This window comes from Macrosteles quadrilineatus, unplaced genomic scaffold (genome assembly GCF_028750875.1).
Source record: "Macrosteles quadrilineatus isolate MER2022 unplaced genomic scaffold, UCM_ALF_1.0 Scaffold_1__1_contigs__length_201487025, whole genome shotgun sequence".
NCBI lineage: Eukaryota > Metazoa > Arthropoda > Insecta > Hemiptera > Cicadellidae > Macrosteles > Macrosteles quadrilineatus.
In genome coordinates, this window is record NW_026542594.1 from 33,628,055 (window position 1) to 33,648,184 (window position 20,130).

General features: G+C 34.5%; 1 protein-coding gene across 1 annotated transcript; it reads right to left on the bottom strand.

Moving 5' to 3' along the window:
* Positions 1 to 19,147: 19,147 nt before the first annotated feature.
* Positions 19,148 to 19,753, bottom strand: LOC128995875 (ATP-dependent DNA helicase PIF1-like). The gene has a single exon (XM_054420904.1). The coding sequence runs from the start codon at positions 19,751 to 19,753 to the stop codon at positions 19,148 to 19,150; it is 606 nt and encodes a 201-aa protein (XP_054276879.1).
* Between the last annotated feature and the right edge of the window lie 377 nt (positions 19,754 to 20,130).

Here is a 20,130-nt window from a genome sequence, read left to right on the forward strand (position 1 = left end):
CCGTAATTTTATTTACAAAGTATTGAGGTCATATTTTAATTACTAAAGACACTCTCGCCAATCCAGTGAATACAATAAAATGTCTTGGATCTTGATAGGTACTCTCGTTTTCATGGAGAAGATTGCGTAAAATGCCATCTTGAGTGTTACAGACAGACAGACAGACCGAAATAGAGATAAGACTTGTTTCTGCTTCTTTAATGTATAAAACGTAAAAATAACCTAAAAATATATAATTCTGAGCAATGTACAGACAATGGGATACTAATGAATTTCTCTTTCTTCTTTCTTTCTTTGTTTTCTTGATTTTGATTTTTCTTTCTTTTGATGTTTCTAATCATATTGTAGATAATGTTTTGCTTATATCCATTCCTTGATACCAAGTATTTAATTTTGTTTAATTCTATCTCGTAATTTTTCTTTGTCATTGGAATGTTCAAAAGACGATTTAGCATGGAAATTCATTAGTATCCCATTCAATACAACTCTTAAAAGGACTACAAGAAAAACTTTTCAAAATTCTGAATACAAAATTGGCTTTAAAACAAAAAATAACGCTTTCAATATGATAGCAAATAACATTAATACAAATAAAGAACATCAAGACATCTATGACAAATCTGGCATTTACAAAATTAACTGCACTGATTGTGAACACTTCTACATTGGTCAGACAGGACGCTCTTTTAAATCTAGATTCAAAGAACACATTCAAGCTCTTAATAAGTAACAACAGAACATCCATGAAATCAAACTTTGCTGAACACCTTTTATCGACCAACCACAATTACACAAATTTAAAAAACAACATGAAAATTCTAAAAGTTTTAAACAAAGGAAATCGAATGGATTCAACTGAAGAATATTTCATATACGAAGAAAATCTAGAAAATCCAAATCATATTTGAAATAGCCAAATTCCTTCAAGAAACCCAATCTTTGACCAAATTTTAAAATTAAATAATCAGTAACAAAAAAGTTTTTCCAAATCCTATCTAGTTCTATAAACCATCTGTATATATAAATCATATTTATTTACAAACAAACCATATAAACAATGGTTAAGTGTTTAATGTATTTTGAAGTTTGAAAATGGACTAATGTCCGAAACATGTCACTTCTTTTTATAAAATATAATATTCAGGGTGCTCAGTTGTACTTATTTACTTAAATATTTAATATATCAGCAGCCCTATTAAGTGAACACCTAAATTAAAACCTTTCCAAAGTATAAGAAAAACTACATTTTTGGTTTAATAACGTTTGGTTTGTAAAGCAAATTAAACCCAAGTGATTTAGTGTCCTTTTAGTGCTATGATACACTGAAATATAATCCTGTGTTTCAATTTATCAGAACCGACCTGAATTATAATGCCGCAGCATTTCCTCTACCCTCGAGGTTTACCAACTAAGCATTCAACAACTACATATTCATTGTCGCGGCATGACATTAATTGTCTTACACTCATTTTCACGTCGTTGTATGTAAAATACCATCAACTTACTCCAAAACATGTATTATTCAACATATATCGTGTCCTAATTCCATTACTCACTGTTGACGATGTGTTTTCGGTAACAACAACGTCTCATGGGAGAGAGGTGGCTATGCGTGTCGGGCTCTCTGCTACTGTTGTAAATGGTAATGGATTGGAATTATCAATATTGCTTTGACCATGATAACTTTTTAATTTGTAATGGAGTCACATATGGGTATTTAATACCTTTCAAAACAGACCCTTTATTGAGTTGGGAGTTGTACCATTGATTTAAAATGGATGTACTATCCTGTAATACAATATTATCTACGGATAAGTATTAAATATATACTGTAATATATTAATAGTGGCTCGTTATAAGCTTATCACACCACGATATTTATTCTTATATCTATTTAACAATCGTATTTATGGGTTTATTTTGATAAATATACTATCCGTCACCTCAAACGTGCAAATTTAAAAGGTTCTCAAACCGGTTGTTTGGAGCCCAATTTCTTTTCATGTCATAATCTGTTCATCTACCAAACTAAATCCAAAATTAACTCTTTCCAAAATTGAGGGATTTTACTACGCAAAGGTTTAATCAAGCTTTCAATTAAACGTGAAGATATTGAAATAGTTGTCATCGTCCCTTGCATAAATGATTGATTAGTAGTTAATCGCCTCTCAGAAAAAGTGTACATCCATTTTACAGCCTTCGTAAAAGTCTTAATCCTTCACTCTCCCCTCTCGCAACACCAAGGTTTGTGTATGCTGTAAATTTCCTGATCATTTTAACCACCGTAATAGTTTTGTTATCTAAATATAGGTACTAATTGGTTTTTCGTTAATGTTAACAGGTTAGTGGGCTCACATAGCCTTGAACTAGCGACCACACAGTGTTTTGACCTATCCACGAAACGTATAGGGGATACTATATGATTTGATATTTAACTGGACTGTTTAGTAGGCTACATAAAAAGATAAATGAGTCGTATGAATTAATCTTTTTAGCGAATTTACCTATAGGGAAGTAGCTATTACCCTAGGTGGCATAGTAGTCAAAAGTGGCACTGTAAGACTTAGACACAGGACAGATATGATTTTTCACAAAAACACTATTTGTTAATACTGTAATATATAAGAATATACAGGGTGATTGATATAAGTGTGGCAGCTGTTTTATTAGAAAACTATAATAGATATAAAAAATACCCCCGCCACAGCAAACCTGCAGACTAAGCGAATTTCCATTTGCCTGATTGGATTTACACTAACATGCCTCCTTAAATATATCACATTTATTCCCTATTTAAAAAGAATTAGTTTAACGAGTACTTAGGTTTGCTGCAACAGGGAGGGTAAAAAAGTGTTTTTGTTGTAAAATGTTAATAATTTGGTAAGAAATTAATGTATTTTTCAAATTTTATCAATATGTTCATAAACAAGCAAACTACAACTAACAGTTGATTTATTCTCCATAAGAATAACATGGGAATTTTAAATTTACAATTTTTAGAATTTTCTCCGTAACCATTAGGTGCACAATAACGCTTCAATTTACTATTTGTTTTTTTATGCTCTACAAGATGGTTTGGAAAGAAACTGTGACCAATTTATACCCCATAAAACCCCCCATAAAATCCCCCATAAACCCCCGTTCCCATAGTCCGATCATGCTGGTTCGCGAACTCGTTCGAATAAATGTAGGTTTACACGTTTATACCAAATTTAATGAAACTCGTATCATTTTTGCTCGAGTTATCGTATTAACGGACACATGTATATATATATAAATATATATGTAAATATATATATATATATATGTAAATATATATATAAATATATATGTATATATATAAATATACATGTAAATATTTATATATATCTTAGGCAGCATGCGGATGCCGATAATGGGATGAACCGCATTGTAAGTGGCTGACGGTGCATATGACTGCCGTATACGGCCGTCGTATGCACGTCGCATGTTAAATCAACTCTAGACATGGGTACAAATGAATTCCCAAAGTTTGAGGTGGCAGTCAAATGACGCATTTTTGATAGGAGTATGTACAAATGTAGTTCACCACTTTGCCACAAGGTTCGCTGATGCTTTGATAATATACACTAAGGCTGCGGCCAGACGGGCGTTTTTTTCACGCACAAACGCAGCGTGAAAACACGCGAAAAATTAGAGTAGCATTGAAACAAATAGGCGCCCGCTACTGCGGGAAAACACTCTGCGTGTGGCATACCTCATTACATTTAATGCTGCTCATATTTCTTGCGTTTTTTCACGCTGCGTTCTTGCGTGAAAAAACGCCCGTGTGGCCGTAGCCTAAGAGTATGTTCGAATCAGAACATGGCGTAGAATGACAGCCTAAATCTGGCAACACTGTACCATGGAAAGTGAATACTGCTTGTAGGTTTTTGACTGAGTGTGGCTGCCGGAAATAATTGTAGTCTGACCATCTGGTTTTTATTTCTTTAGGACTATACGACCTGTTTTGCAACGCGAAGAGAATAGTAGTGCAAAAGTTTCACATTATTCAGTTTACAATGAATGCTTAACTGTGCTACTTATTTAACTAAATTTGTCCAACTACTTTTAGACGTGGGGTTTCCTAGGCGATCATTACGGTGTGACTGTATCTTACGAGTGTTTAAAAATACTTTACTCTATAACGTGACTTTAAAAGATAAGCTTTCCGGTATATAAAAATGTAGAATTACTTTCTTCCAAACCACTCTGAGGCCAATAGATCCAAAGAATCTCACAACGTACCCAATTTAAGCAATTACATTTTTTACCCAAGGGCGGTCCCTGGGGGGTCAAGTAAGGTCGTGCGCCCACCCTGCAAATAAACCCGTCATACTAACAGTTACACTGCAGTCATCGATCACATAAGACCAATAGATGGAGCACGCCTACCTAACATTCAAGCAGCTGAAGCCAGGTCCGCCATCTTACTTAAGGATAGAAACGCTAGGTGCCGATGAAAACGGCACCAAAACTCAAAGTTCCGCTTCAAAATAACTTGACATTTAACCTACTTAGATTAAAGGTAAATCGTTGAAATTTCGTGTGAGAGATGTCAATAAGTCTAGGACACTGTTGCTTCTAATAAAAAGCTTAAGAGTTAATATTTTCTATTTTGAATATTAAAATAAATCTGTACTTTTAAATGAGTTTTAAAATATGACATGAAAAAATTCGTCAGCCATTTTTTTTATTTTTTGGTCAGGTGTTAAAAAAGGTGTAATTTGTAGCAAAAGGATTGCATTTTTGAATCATACATTTTTAAATATTTAGCTTTGTACTCCTTTATAGTACAAAATAGCTATAGTACAAAAACTGTACTATAGCGGCTACCCACCGCACCGCGTTGAGTTATGCGGGCAGGTTCTTCCTACTACCTCAATTGTAATTCAGTTTAGATCATTGACTATTGGGTACTGAAGGTTTAGATACTCAAGTTTAGAGCTATACAGAAAAGTTACTAAACTAATGAGAAAAACACGGAGGGTATATTCTTCGTTTTATTCTTTGTATTCATCTAAAATTAATATTTTTTAACTCTTTCGTAAAAATTAATATGACAGTCAGAATATAAAGGAGAGTTGTTAAACAAGTTTCAGGAACTATCTTGTGACTATGAAAATTTATACATTGAAAACCAAATTCCAGAAAATTATCAAACTTTAATACGATATAGATACATGTATTATAAATTAATTTTGTAGCTAATTATTCGTTTGTCTAAGTATAGCATGATTCTTATTTATAGCCTTTTTTGTCGTTTCAGAACTGCATCTAAATTTTGTTTGGACGTTCCTCCATAGATTGCCAGACCATAAGACAAATTGGAATGTATATGCGCAAAATATATTATAGAGTGTCCAGGCTACATAATAGTGACACAGGCCTCAAAACATATAACCCTGAAGAAACTTTTTGTGTATGATGATCCCATTTAAGATGTGTGTCTACGTAAAGTCCTAAAAATTTAGTATGCTTAATATTAATTATTAATTTTTTCACTTTCAACTAGGATGTTTAGTTCTATTGTTTCTTTTCTTTGTGAGGCCGAAAATACTATTTGGTTGGTTTTCTGACAGTTAAAAGTTTATTTTTTAAGAAAATAGGGTTGAACTTTACTAAAATTTGCATTACAGGCAAGTTTAAGATTTTGGTAGTTTTTAGCTTAACTTTTCGGCTCTAGGTAAAAAATATACTATTTCCTACAGTCACCAGACAAAGTGGGCTTTCTTGTACAAATTATAAAAATTGATGCCAATGTCGGTTATCCTCTTTGCTCATAAGATTATTTTTTATATGTAGAGTTATAAAAAGCTTCTAGAAAAAAATGTTCGTCCACCTAATATAGCAACGCTCAACACCTAGTACAGAAAGCCTTACTCCGGTGCACAGTCTTTACTTTGGCGCACAACAGTATTCCAACCAAACTAAACAAAACAGAGCGTGCGTTGATTATGCACGTAATCTGTGTATGCTTGAAAGATAATTAGGCAATAACTGAATATATTACGACTACGATCAGCTGGTGCAGCGTTTCCCTTTCTGTTTAGTGTTTGAATTCAACAAACCTTAAAAACGTGTTGTACAATGTTTAGAAAGACTAATTATTCATATGATTTATAATTATAACTAGTATAACTGTAGGGAAAATATAATGTGTAACACAAGTGCAAACTTCGTTTGCTCCCTAGTTGCACAAATAACTATAGTTTTCTAGCTTATTTTGTTAATTAATGATGCACCAGGACAAAAAATTAGAATGCGAAAGCCAAACAGATTTCAGATTTCAACAATACAGCGCAAATGATTAGGCCTATCGACTGTGCTCCAAGAAATAAATTACTGTGTGAGCACAATGAAAAATAAACAGCCTTGGTTAGATTTTGAGTGCATATCTGCAAGGAAGCGGGTGTTTATAATAGTTTACGCAACGATTGCATAAAGTTAGCAGGTGCCTTAAGAACTTCTACGAGTGTCATTAACACTATTTACGCGAGTTGCGTACACACTAATTTACCTACGACAGTGTTTTAATAATTCAAAATTACTACTCATAACTCCTAAGAGAGGTTATGTTTTCGTTTATGTCATTGCCACTGACAGTGATGCAACGAAACATTGTACCAGTGCACCGATCTACAATTAAATTAGCCTAAACAGCTGATTAATTTAAGCTCGAATCATTTTCTTTTTCCTCTCAACCCTTGAACCTCGTCGGTCAGTTACCCGTTTTGTTATGAGAAAACTATGCTGTTATGAAAGTAAACAATTCTGTTATAGAAAACTTTTCAATTCCAGGAACTGAACTAAAATGGCCATTAAAAAAACAGTCGTTGCTAAATTACTAAATTTATATCGTAAGACAAATACAGTCCAAGTTATATTGCAATATTATGTTGTAAATAAAAATGAAGTCAACAAATTATAAAAGCTTAGAACGAGCCAATCATTGCTTTTGTAAAATAATGGAAAATTCTAGTGTTACCATGGATTCTAAAATTTGTGGAATGCTCTCAACAACCTGAATAGGAAAGCTGATTAATGTTTTTCGGGTACTAACACCGGCAGTTTGTGGTGATAATTTTTTAGCGATTACCTAATCTACCGACCGCTTTTGTCGACTAGATTCGGTTACGCATTCATTACCTCTAGCAATTGAAAAAGTTTAAACAAAGATTTCACGTTGGCACGTAAAGAAATACTGAGTGGTGCACCTTAACGCTCGAATCGAATTGTGATTCTTGGAATTGTTAGGATTGTCTGGGAATTTTATTTAGACTAGAACAAAAGACCCCCGCTGCCTCACAGCTTTAAATTTTGAAATCTTTAGCCGGGTTTACACGATGCCAGTTGGCGAGACAATTGTCTTTGCCAATTGGCATCACGTGGTTTTGGAATTGTCGTAGGCCAGGCAAGTTGAACGAGAACCTGTTCACACGTGGCCAACACTTGCCCAGGCATTTTACAGTGAACCAGGGTACTACTACTTTAAAGATCTCAACACGCCTCTATAGGTATAGCTTCACACAAGAGATCTTTAAACTTCGTAATGGCAGATCAGCTCCATTATTGAATACTGAACAATGAGTGTGTTTTAAAAATACTTCTGACCTTTATGCAATCTTCTAATATTGATTATGTTAAGTATTTGGTTTGTTAATTGTTCAGTTAATAAGCGGTAAAGAGGATTTTTTGAATCACCTCTCTTAAAAAGACATTTTTAATTTCACACTTACTCAGAAAATGTAACATTTTAAAATCAGGACTTAAGTTTTGATGTATTAGTTTTCAAAGAAATGAAATAATCAATCCTTTCATTCAAATTCTGAAAAATGACTATATTTGGCTCAAATAATTGCCATCTGAATAACTAGTATCACGTTTTAAGTATGATTGTTAAAACCGAAACTTTAATTCTGTCAAACATAATGTGGCTGTATGAGAAGCTCAGAGCCCAAGACAGGATGTGTATTTCCTGTTAAAAAATATGAGTAACCTAAGTAGAATTGGCAACAGTGTAGGCAGCCGTATCAACGCAAAATACTTATGATGTATACTGCTGACAATCATATGGAGGCCAGATATACATGGGAGCGCCATATGAAATGTAAACTGATGGTGGCCAATTTACATGCTTTTTGATACGCCTATTTATAAACAACAAATTAATAATATTGATTCACAATTGTATAAGTTGTGTAATTTACAGTTAATATACGCTATAAAACTCAAATATACTCTTTTGGTTCTGGGGGCAGCCACAAAACCTAAATTCTGATTGCAGCCATATAGATAGTGGGATGTATATATATAGGCCTATATATAAATATATATATATGAATTTGAACGGATGGTGTTTTTGGCCTCTAGGGACCTCAAAACCAAAAAGTAAATCGGTCCCGGGTCAGGTCTTACCATGAGTACTACGGTAATAGCTTATTCCCTATATGGGAAATTCGCTAAAAAACGTTAAATGGTAAGTGCCTTGTATTTTTTATTTTAAAAATTTCAATTAAGTCGAAAAAATATATTTTAGCCGCAATTTTTCCAATATGGCCTCTAACTTTGATTTTTCTTAGGGAACACTTTGTATCTTATGATGCATTCCAGTAGAAAATGTAATTTTAAGACGATTTTACTCTTGCGTTTTTTTTTCATAAACCTAACTGATATATATTCAATCTTGTATCAATTAATAATATTCAATTTTCCTATATTTTAATACCAGCTGATTGGTTAAGAATTTATTGTTTTCTGTTGTGAGTCAGTTCTACAATTTAATGTTTTTAGTTTCAGTGTTTGTACATTTTACAATGTTCAAATATATTTCTCAATGTTTAAAGTTTATTTAATTTAGACACAATATTGGCGACGAGGATGAGTGAAATACTTAAGCTTAAAAAGGTATTAACTGCAGTCAAAATTCAAATTAGGAAAGCTTACAATGCAATTGTACAAAATAAAACAGTTAGAGAAGACATGAGTAGTGATGAAGTCACAGTGCGGTTGTCTTCATTACAGACATATTGGAACAGATTCGAAAATGCTCAATCTGAACTTGAATCTTTAGTTGATGAAGAAGATATTGAGCAATTAGCAACTGGCAGAAGCGAAATTGAAGAGCTGTACATTACAACCGAAGTGGTGTTAAAAAACAAACTGCAATCCGCAACCACAGTTACTAATCAGTCTTCAGTAGGTCTACACCCTTCTGTTACATCAAATATTGCTTTTGTTCCATTCGATGAAGGAGAATCATTTACAAACTTCGTTAAAAGATTTGAAAATTTTATTTCCTTGAAGGAAATTTCTGACGATAAAACCAAACTTTGCACATTACTTGCAGTGCTTCCACCAAAACTACATGAACAGCTTCAAGACCTTGTTTCTCCAGATGATCCATACAAGATGAATTACAAAAATGTGGTAACAGTGTTGAAGTATTATTTGGAACCGTTACCTAGTGTTATATCTCTTCAACACAAATTTTTGTGCCATGTTCAGCAAGACGAATCAACGATGGTTTTTTCAATGGAACTGAAGAGACTAGCAAAGGATTGTCGTTTTCAATGTGAATGTGGGAAATCGGTATCAGACATGTTACTAAGAATAAGAATGCAGTTTGTTAGAGGACTTAAAGATAATGATGTAAGAGGGCAGTTACTACAGAAAGAAACAAGTACTTTCAAAGAATCAGTACAAGCTGCAATTTCCTTCGAATCCTCAAGACTTGAGAGCAGCATTATATCAAATCCTACAACAGCTGCTGTTCTTAAGCTAACAGGAAGTACTGAAAGAAAGATGCCGGAACAACAACAATATGCAAGCAAAGGCCCAACCAAGAAGACCGAAAGATATCATACAGTTCGCTCTACATTTGACCAACTACATGGACGGTGCTATCGATGCGGGGATAAATTCCACAAAGCTGACAGTTGCAGGTACAAGGATGAATTCTGCAATTCTTGTAATAAGGTTGGTCACTTAGCCAGGGTCTGCATGGCAAAGAACAGAGCTAGGCATATCAACCAGATCGAGGACAGTGAAAATGTAAATGATATTGACCACGCAACGTACGACACATATAAGATACAAATGAATGGTTCTGACAAGTTCATGGTTGAAGTTACACTAGAAGGAAAGCCAATTCAAATGGAATTGGACACAGGAGCAGCTTTATCGTCAATATCATACAAGGATTATAAGAAACTAAATTTGAGTAAAAAGCTATTTCAAACTCATGTACAACTAAGAACTTACACGGGCGAACTTATCAAACCAAAGGGGGTAGTGTATGTCGAGTTTAACTTCAAAGACAAAGCATACTTTGGTAAGCTGTATGTTATTGGACAAAATGTTGAACCTATTTTCGGAAGAGAGTGGCTTAGGGAGATTAACTTAAAAATTGGGGATATCCGAACTATTCAAGAAAACTCGTGTGATCTTTCTAAACTCCTTACAGAATTCTCTGATGTTTTCAAAAAGGAAATTGGATGTATTCCAAATGAAAAGGTTCATTTATCCCTCCAAGAAGGTTGCAAGCCCATTTTCATCAAACCCAGACAAGTTCCATACTCACTTACAGGAAAAGTAGAAGACGAACTCAATCGACTAGAGGATACCGGTATAATCACTAAGGTGAACAATGCTCAGTGGGGAACGCCAATTGTCCCAGTGGTTAGAAGTATTATTTGTTGATCAAGTTTAGATAAAGACCTCTAGTTTGCGTTTTTGGTTTTCTTTTACTAGGACCTTCAAAATGAGGGGTCACTCGATGGGTCTTTGGATTTGAAATTTTTGAGTTTCCCCCAAAATCCCCCATTTTGGGGATGTACACCAAGTGGTGGTTATAGCCAAAAAGTACTTCATAACACGCCATAAAGGTGTGCCGAGTTTAGTTTTTCTAGTATGGGCCATTAAAAAAATAACAGGGGGTCTCCACACTTTTTAGTAACCCTGTATATTCAATCTTGTATCAATTAATAATATTCTATTTTCCTATATTTTAATACCAGCTGATTGGTTAAGTATTTATTGTTTTCTGTTGTGAGTCAGTTCTACAATTTAATGTTTTTAGTTTCAGTGTTTGTACATTTTACAATGTTCAAATATATTTCTCAATGTTTAAAGTTTATTTAATTTAGACACAATACTAACCGTTTCAAAGATAATAATGGTTAAAGTTATGAAATTTCGAATAATTTTCGAATAACACAGTTGGCATGCTTGCTTTTTGCTTAGGCCTTTATCGAAACTCTTTCTTCTGCCGAAATTTCAAAACTTTAACCATTATTATCATTCAAACGGTTAGGTTTATGAAAAAAAAAACAAAAAAAATCGTCTTAAATTGGGGTTTCTCATTTTTGGCCTCATATCCCAATTTCGCTTCAAACCATTTTAAAGAGTTTAAAAACAAATGATCAAGTTTTTTGTATGGTTAATGGTTGAGGATAAAATAAAAAAAATGTAGATCTAAAATTCCATGTTATTCTTATGGGGAATAAGTAAACTGTTGTTGTTTGCTTGTTATTAAATATATAGGGCCTACTGATGACCTGGAAAAATTATTTATTTTATACTAAACTATTACTATAAAAAAAAAAAAAAAACACACACAAACAATATTACCCTTCCTGTAGCAGCAAATCTAGATTAACCTAATGTAATTTAAATAGATTCAATTGTAATGTAAGACTAAATTACTTACGTAATTCCCGTCACAGCTCAATGAAATATGTCTATTCAGGACATGTTTCGGTGTTAAAACACCATCGTCAGCTTCAACTTACATTATGTCCAACAGCTCAGGGGCTACACACATGGATAAAAAAAAAACTCAATTGTAAATCCTATCAGTCAGGCAAATGGAAAATCGCTTAGTCTGCAGGTTTGCTGCGGCGGAAGTACTTAACTTTATAATAAGTTAAGTATGGTTTTTTGCGTGATAATTCTAAGTGTTAAATTCTAGCTGCCTTGGATTTATTATTTAAAAAAATTGTTGTTAAGTTGTAAAAATAATTTTAGACGTCATTTTTCCAATATGGCTGCCAACTTTGATTTTTCTTATGGAATACCCTATGTTTTATGTTTTTTAGAAAGTAAATGCAATTAAAAACGTTTTTATCCTTGGGATTTTTCTCTAAAGTTACTCGTTTAGGAGTTACAGCGTGTTATAACTAAGAAAAAATGACTTGCGATGTACATTCTGCATCATGTAGCTCCTAAAAGAATACGTTTAGAGCGAAAACACAATGAGTAAAAAATTCTTAAAATTGCATCTAGATTCTAATAATACATATACACATATAACACAGTTTTCCTATTTTTAAATTTCGCCGAAATTTTGGAAAATGGCCATTTTTGAAATAATGGAATTAATATTTGTTACCTATGTTGTGGGTTTTTTTAGAATCTAAATGCAATTTAAGACTTTTTTACTCCTTACATTTTCGCTCTAAACGTAGCGGTACTCGGTTAGGAGCTACACGATGCAGAATGTACACTGCAAGTCATTTTTTCTTAATTGTAACACGCTGTTACTTCTAAACGAGTAGCTTTAGAGAAAAAATACCAAGAATAAACACGTTTTAAAATTGCATTTACTTTCTAAATTCAATCATAAAATATAGGGTCTTCTATAAGAAAAATTAATGTTGGTGGCCAATATTAGAAAAATGGCGCCTAAAACTATTTTTTCAATTTAAACAAAAAATTGAAGGCAGTTACAATTTAACAGTTTGTTATAGGCAAGTATTAGAGTATTACTTAGTATTAATTAACTTTTATTGTGTTCGTCAAATATGAAAATGTAAATAAAGGTGTGTTGGGATAAGCTCAGTTCTTGGTCAAAATCGCTAAATTAGCACCCTAACCCAGTTATCATTTCTAACTTTATGCTCCTTTTGTAAAGGTTTAACAAAATCAGTGTAAAAAAGGCACCCTATTGACCAAACTTAACCCTAGATTTGTTTCTGATCATTATTTAAAAAACTACTATTAGCCTAGTGTGAGTTTCTCTAATATAAATGTTAGTAAATCTACAAAATAATTGTAGAATTAATCTTTAACCCATATTTTAAAACCAAAACAAAGAAAAAGTTTTTCATTTTATCTTGAATCGTTTATTATTTAGTCAATGTGGTTATTTCATGTTAAACATTCCCTCAACACAACAATAACCTTCAAATTAGAAGGAAAGGCTTAATTTTTCAGCCATTCTAAGTTTAATTCCTTTGATTTAAAAGCTATCTCCTATGATTCTACTACAGTACTTATCATACGCTTAACTTATCTACACAAGTTTGCAAATTGCACAGTAAAACGATTTCTTTAAACTTTCTAAGGCGTAACTAAAAAGTCTTAATTATTATAGGTAACGTTATCCCTGGTTTTATACAGATTACAGTACATTTTAGCTGACTAGCAAATGAGTACATAATCCAAATGTTAAATTGCTTACTGGCTTAGTGATAAATCACGATCAGCTGTACTGAAGTAAACACAAATCAGCAGTAAATGGCTTCTAATCCTTTTATTATGGAGAACATTTTATGTTCTATCTAATTTTGTGTTAACATTTTGGGAATCTTATTTTTCCATTTTTCCTGCCGTCACGGGATCGAGACTTCCTGCTAAGATTGAACGACCACCAAAAGGATATCTCTGAATATCCACGTAGAAAAATATTAGAAGGGGGGGTCTTCTAATATTTGTTGTGAGTTTTAATTCACCCTGTATAATATCCAAAGTGTTTCCCATGTGCCCTAATATGTCTTTTGGAAGGATAGTTATACAATTTTAAATTAAACTCCGCAAAGTAACGTGTTGTTATGAAAGTAGGGTGGGGCAGGGAAATATCCCTACTTTGAAGATGGCACTGTGAGTAGTGGGGGTGTGCTGGAGGAATGGGGTTAGGCTCAAATGAAGCTTTTGTTTTGGGAATTTCTAAGAATATCACTGTCAGTAGAAGACATGGCTTGTTTGAGTGAGCAATGTGCTTTTGCACTCGAATTGTATTTTTTATATCAGTAATTTTTGTTGTGCAGCTAGCGTGCGCTGCGAACTTGTTATCGGATAGCCTGCCGCAAAGTTGTTACATTTTGGTGTGTGTGAAGGACATCCATGTATGTGGTGGTGTATTGCGAAGGATATTTGGAGCTCAAATAACCGTCCGGACTCCTAAAAACATGCTGAAGATCGATTTTGCAGTCTCCTCAACGTTCTGCTTGTAAGCATGCATCCGCGCTGGCGATGTCTAATCGTACTGTGCCTCGTATTATCCATGAGGACCTACGCCTCCATACATAAAAGATGGTTGTTTCTCAAAAACTCACACAACGAGACTGGCAACAACAAATGCAGGCATGTGAAATCTTAATTGTGGGACTGCCTTATGCTGCTCGGATTTTGTTTGGTGACGAGGCACACCTCCATATTTCCAAAGCTGTAAATAAGTAGAATATGCTCTATTGGAGTAATGCTAAGGCTAGGGTAGTTCAAGGGAAGACCCTAGATGCCTTGAAGGATGCAATTCACCTTGAAGTTGGCCGCATCCCATAAAAAATGCTTCACAGAGTTATGATGAACTCCAGAACCAGATTACAGCTGTGTATTTACGATTAGGGAGACCACATGCAGGACATGTTGTTTTAAACCAAGTAAAGTTATATTAAAATAATTTCCCAGATGTAACCTTTTAATCCAAATATAAAGTTTGGTTCTAACATTTTTGGTTGTCTTTTAATGTACCTTCAAAATTAGGGATACTTCCCTGCCCCACCCTGTTCATATATATCCCATAAATAAATGTGCATACTCAGCGTGTCTATTTAACAAATTACTGGGCAATATTGCCCCTTTGAAAATTTATTTTTATACTAATAGTAAAACTAATTGGGGATTTATAATGAAATTTTTATTCATTTGTATGTGAATTCTGAGGGTTTTCAATTAAACCTCAAAACTTGAATATCTATCCTATGTCATTCATCATATCCGAATCTTTATACCCTTAAACTAATGCATTAAATCTTAATTCAAAGGCAATTTAATTAATAAAAGAAACCCCAATGGATCCCTATTGCTCAACACAGCAATCTATTCTCCTATTGAAACCTTCAATCCAGTCAAAAACCAGCCATGGAGGTAAATACTTTTTGACTTCCAAAAATACTTAATTTCCAAAAGACGATTCCCTGATATTAAGTTCCACATATTTGCATGCTACTATACGAAGATTTATGAAATGAAAGACAGTAGCAACAACATTTAGGATTACCAAAAAATACTATGTCAGTGCAAAATGTTACTTAAAGCTTTTCTTCGGGCAATCTAACAGCCTCCTACAGTGCAAACAGTTTCTGTCATAGTTTTTATGAGAAGTGCAGAGACGAGGGTGCATTTTCTGGTTTTCCTGCTAAGGTTAATTATTTAATAGCAAGTTCGATACCTATTTCTCACCCCTGACCCAATACTCGCAGGAATATGGAGGTTACGTAATACATTGTATTAGCAAATGATATAGTATGTAAATGTAGTATTAAGTAATTAATTATAAGAACAGGCCAGAAACAAGTTCAGTTAGTTCCATTGGAAAATACCCCCTAATTTAATTTAATTTCATCATTATATTATGAATCATCTATTATGATAGAGTGAAAGAAAGGTTGTATGCAAGCACGTATGTGAGCTGTTCCAGATTCTGCGCCACAGGGACAGAGCATTGACGGCCCTAGGGCTACCAGCCGCCTGTTGGTGTCGGAGTGAGTGCAGCAGTGTGTATGTGTGTGTGTGTGTGTGTGTGTGTGTGTGTGTGTGTGTGTGTGTGTGTGTGTGTGTGTGTGTGTCCTTAAACGTAATAGGTTAAGTAATTTTTGTAAAACTTTTTCGAGATTTGGCTTGTATGTTTAGGGCGAAATAACCTTGAATGAGTTCGCGAACCAGCATGATTGGAACATGGTTTAATGGGGGGTTTTGTGGGATTAAAGATCGTTTTTCCCATTTTTAACCCCTAAAGCATAACATTTTCTAATTTATTCTCTATAAACTATTTTTAAGAGCTTAAAAGTAAACTTTTGTAGTTTTCTCGTTGGTCCACATATTCTGAGGGAACGTGGACAAGTTTATTTATTATACTAAGCTACTAATCTATATCTATAAAAGAGGAACTATTTATGTGTATACGTTATAGATTCCGAAACCACTCTACAGATTGTAATGCAACTTTCAGGCATTATTAAGCGTTATTCAAGGATGATTTTTGTGAAGTTTGGTGCAGATCCGTCAAAAGGGCTCCGCCTCAGTGGCTCTGGAGTTTCCCTTGTTAACCTTATGAGTACTCATATTTAAATGGAATTAAAGAATCTTAACAGCTGGTTCAAATAAACAATTTGATTCTGTGATGTTCAATAGCATTAAAAAGTTAATAGGTTTACCACCATACATTTATGACAACAGCTAATTTGCAACCAAAAGGTGAGTGAGCGTAGTGAACGAACTTCAACCTGGAGGCGAGTTAGCGTAGCGAACGAGCTAACCTGAAGGCAAGTGAGCGCAGCGAATGAGCTCCAATCTAAAGGTGAGTAATCGTAGCAAATGAACTTCAACCAGGACGTGATTGAGCGATGCGAACGAGCTCATCTTGAAAATGAATCAGTATTTGACATATAACCACATTAGGACAGGACAACGTCTGTCAGGCCAGCTAGTATTTTACTAAAAACGCAATTTATTACCCTACCCGTAGCAGCAAAACTAGATATTCATTAAAGCTAATGTTATTTAAATACAAGTAAAATCAAATCAGGAAAATGAAAATTAGCTTTGTTTGCAGGTTTGCTGTAGTGGGGGTAATTTGCAATAATATGATTGAGTTTGTTTGTTCCATAAACGTTTTATATACATATTTTAACCGTACTATACAATCATAAAATAGCGTACACATTTCATCTTTGTGTGTAGAAACGATTAGCTACCCTATGTTGTGTGTGAATCTCCTATTGTACTGTTTATCACCCAAGTGTTATGTTACATAGGTTACACATCGCTCAAACACCCCAAGATCCTGTTTGAGAAGAACTGTACTGTTCAGTGAAGACATTCTCAAACAGAATTGTAAATTGTAGGCCGAGTATGTATAATGTAACATAATATTCTACGTTGCATGGACACGAATCGGCGATCAGTATTTAGAATTTTTCTACAGTACCAGTATTGGTGGTTTTATTATTGTAAATCTGCACTTCCATAAAATGTATCAAGAGAAATGGAGTAATGGAACAAAGATGTCTGTCCAATAATATTACTAACTTTAAAAAGTTTGGGAATAGGTTAATCAATAGTTATTTTGACTTTGATTTGAAAAGTAAAATATTGTATATTGTACTTTAACAACTATTTATCTGCTGTAACCTTTTTAACTGTTTATGCAAGCAAGTGAAATTGTGTGTACCTAATCTTATGATTGATTTCTGTTTTAAAACTATGATAAATGTAGGCTCCCTTTTTCTTGTATTCTTTAAATGAATCTTTATAATGATGATATAGTGTTAAATAATGTTACTCACACTTACCTCGCTGGGGGCTCCACCCCCGGGCCCCCTTACTATTAGTCGTAATTATTTTTAAAAAAATAGTAGATAAGAGTCTAGTTGGAACAAAGCAGAAAGTGGAACGTTATATAAGAAACTCGCCTTTGGCTCGCTGGGGGCGGAGCCCCCAGGCCCCCTAGCTGTTAGTCGTCATCAGTAGTTTGGAGTTGTAATAAAGTTGTAGCAAAGCAGGCAAAAAACAGTCAATATTACTTCATATTAAACAATTTCACGAATACATTAGATGAGGTTGGTAAGTTAATTTCAAGCTCCACCTTAAAGAACTCCTTATAAACAATCTTTTTTAAAGTTGATAAAAAAAAATTAGCAGACAAGAGTTTAGTTGTAACAAAGCAGGAAGTGAAATTGTCGATATTCAAGCAATTTTATGAATATATCAGATGAGGTAGGTAAGTTAAGTCCGATCTCCAATTCAAAGCCCCCTCTAATAACAAAATAAATGAAAATAACTTTTTTAAATGCTGTACGATTATAAGATGGTAAGGAAGGTAAGGTACAAGTGAGTTATTGGTCAAACGAAGTGATAAAATAAGGATAATTGGGATCGTAATAGCGAAAATCAATATTAAAGTAATAACGATTCCAAGAATATATTAGATTGATAAGTTAATAAGTTGATAACAGTAAAGTATTGTATGAAGTAGATTTATGGTAAATATTCGTGTATATATTTATGAAAATAGATCAAGTAATGTTTGCTTTCCTGTCAGTTAGCCATAAACTGTATGGCAAATCCAGTTCCGCCACGAGGAGGCCAGGAAACGTTGGAACCATATTTACAATTATTTACAAATGTACAAGTTATTAAACTTTTGTGTAAGTTAAGTAGATTGATAAGTATGTAGATTGATAAGTGAATAAGTTGATAATAGTTAAGTATTATATGAATTGAATAGATTATAGTAGATATTCATATAGATAAGTAGACTGATAAGTATGTATATTGATAAGTGAATAAGTTGATAATAGTAAAGTATTATATGAATTAAATAGATTATAGTAGATATTCATGTATATATTTATGAAAATAGATCAAATAATGTTTGCTTCCCTGTCGGTTAGCCATTAACTTTATGGCATATCCAGTTCCGCCACGAGGAGGCCAGGAAACGTCGGAACCATATTTACAATGATTATAGTAGTAATATTTCAAATAAAAAGATGGTAGTAAATATCTATGAATATTCATGAAAATCAATTATGTAATGTTTGTTTCCCTGTCAGTTAGCCACAAACTGTACGGCATATCCAGTTCCGCCACGGGGAGGCCGGGAAACGTCGGAACCACAAACGGTAACACAATACACACTAAACACATAAAACCACACAAAACCACACAAAACACACAAAAATAAACTTAAGGTCGGGGGCTTTTGTTAAGGCAGCCCCCCTGTTGTACTGCCATGGATGTCAAATCACGACGGGGAGTTTTGTTTAAGCAGATCCCCTAGCCTACTGCTTCAGTCAAAGTAGGAATTAACGAAGGAGCTCGTCGTATACAACGTTCTTTGCATAGGCTACTCCTTCGTGGACCCTGTCAGGCTTTTGTTCGTAGCGTTTTGTTTGTAGCTTTTGTTCGTTGTGACCAGAACAACGATGTCGTCAGGATGTCTGACTCTACTGAGAAGGACGTACAGTTGACCATGCGTGAAACAGTCACTGCGAAGATCGACTCCAACGCGATCAATCGTCTGGCCCTGGCTTTTGTGGCCAGTCATGGAGTATGCCAGCATGAGAGGAAACTGGAGACGGCGGACGCGAAGCGGTGACCCCTCGACAAACGGGAAAACGAATTGAATCCGAGGAATACAAATCGGATCATGTTGTCCAGGGAGTCGCACTGTGATCAGACGAGGTCTAATAGCGGTCACGATCACTTTAGTGCCGTTTACGAGTCCGCTGTCAATGTTCAGGTTCCTCATGACGAGACACACGGAGCCAATCTTTAGTCGCAGGACATGGTCTGGCACGCCCTTGCCAGTAGCCTGGTTCAACAAGTGAACGTCCACATCCATACCGTCATCGTTCTCCTTGTCCACAGAATCAGCACTTCTCAATTCATGAACGAAACCGACCGTCAGATTGAGAACGGTGTTGTTGATCTGCTGGACATTGGCGTTCATGGTTGAAAGAATAGCCCGGCCTGCGATTCTATCTGTATGGTTCAGGTAACAAACGGGGAATACGAAGTCAATTAAATCGTGAAGTGATGTCACATATCTAATACCGCACAACGGAATCAGACTTGAGCAGCCTCAGAAAGTGGAACGTTATATAAGAAATACTACGTTATATAAAAAAGATGTAAAAAATATAGTAAAAAGATAACAAAAAGATAATAAAAAGATCGTTTGGTAAAAAGATAACCGACGCTGTCACTGGCAGTGACCCTGTTTTGTTGCAGGGGTTGATGCGGTGATATGCGCTGCCGATGAGAGTAGTGACAATAGGAGAATATGACGTCACTTGGGGCACGTTTTCCCATAAGAAATAACATGGG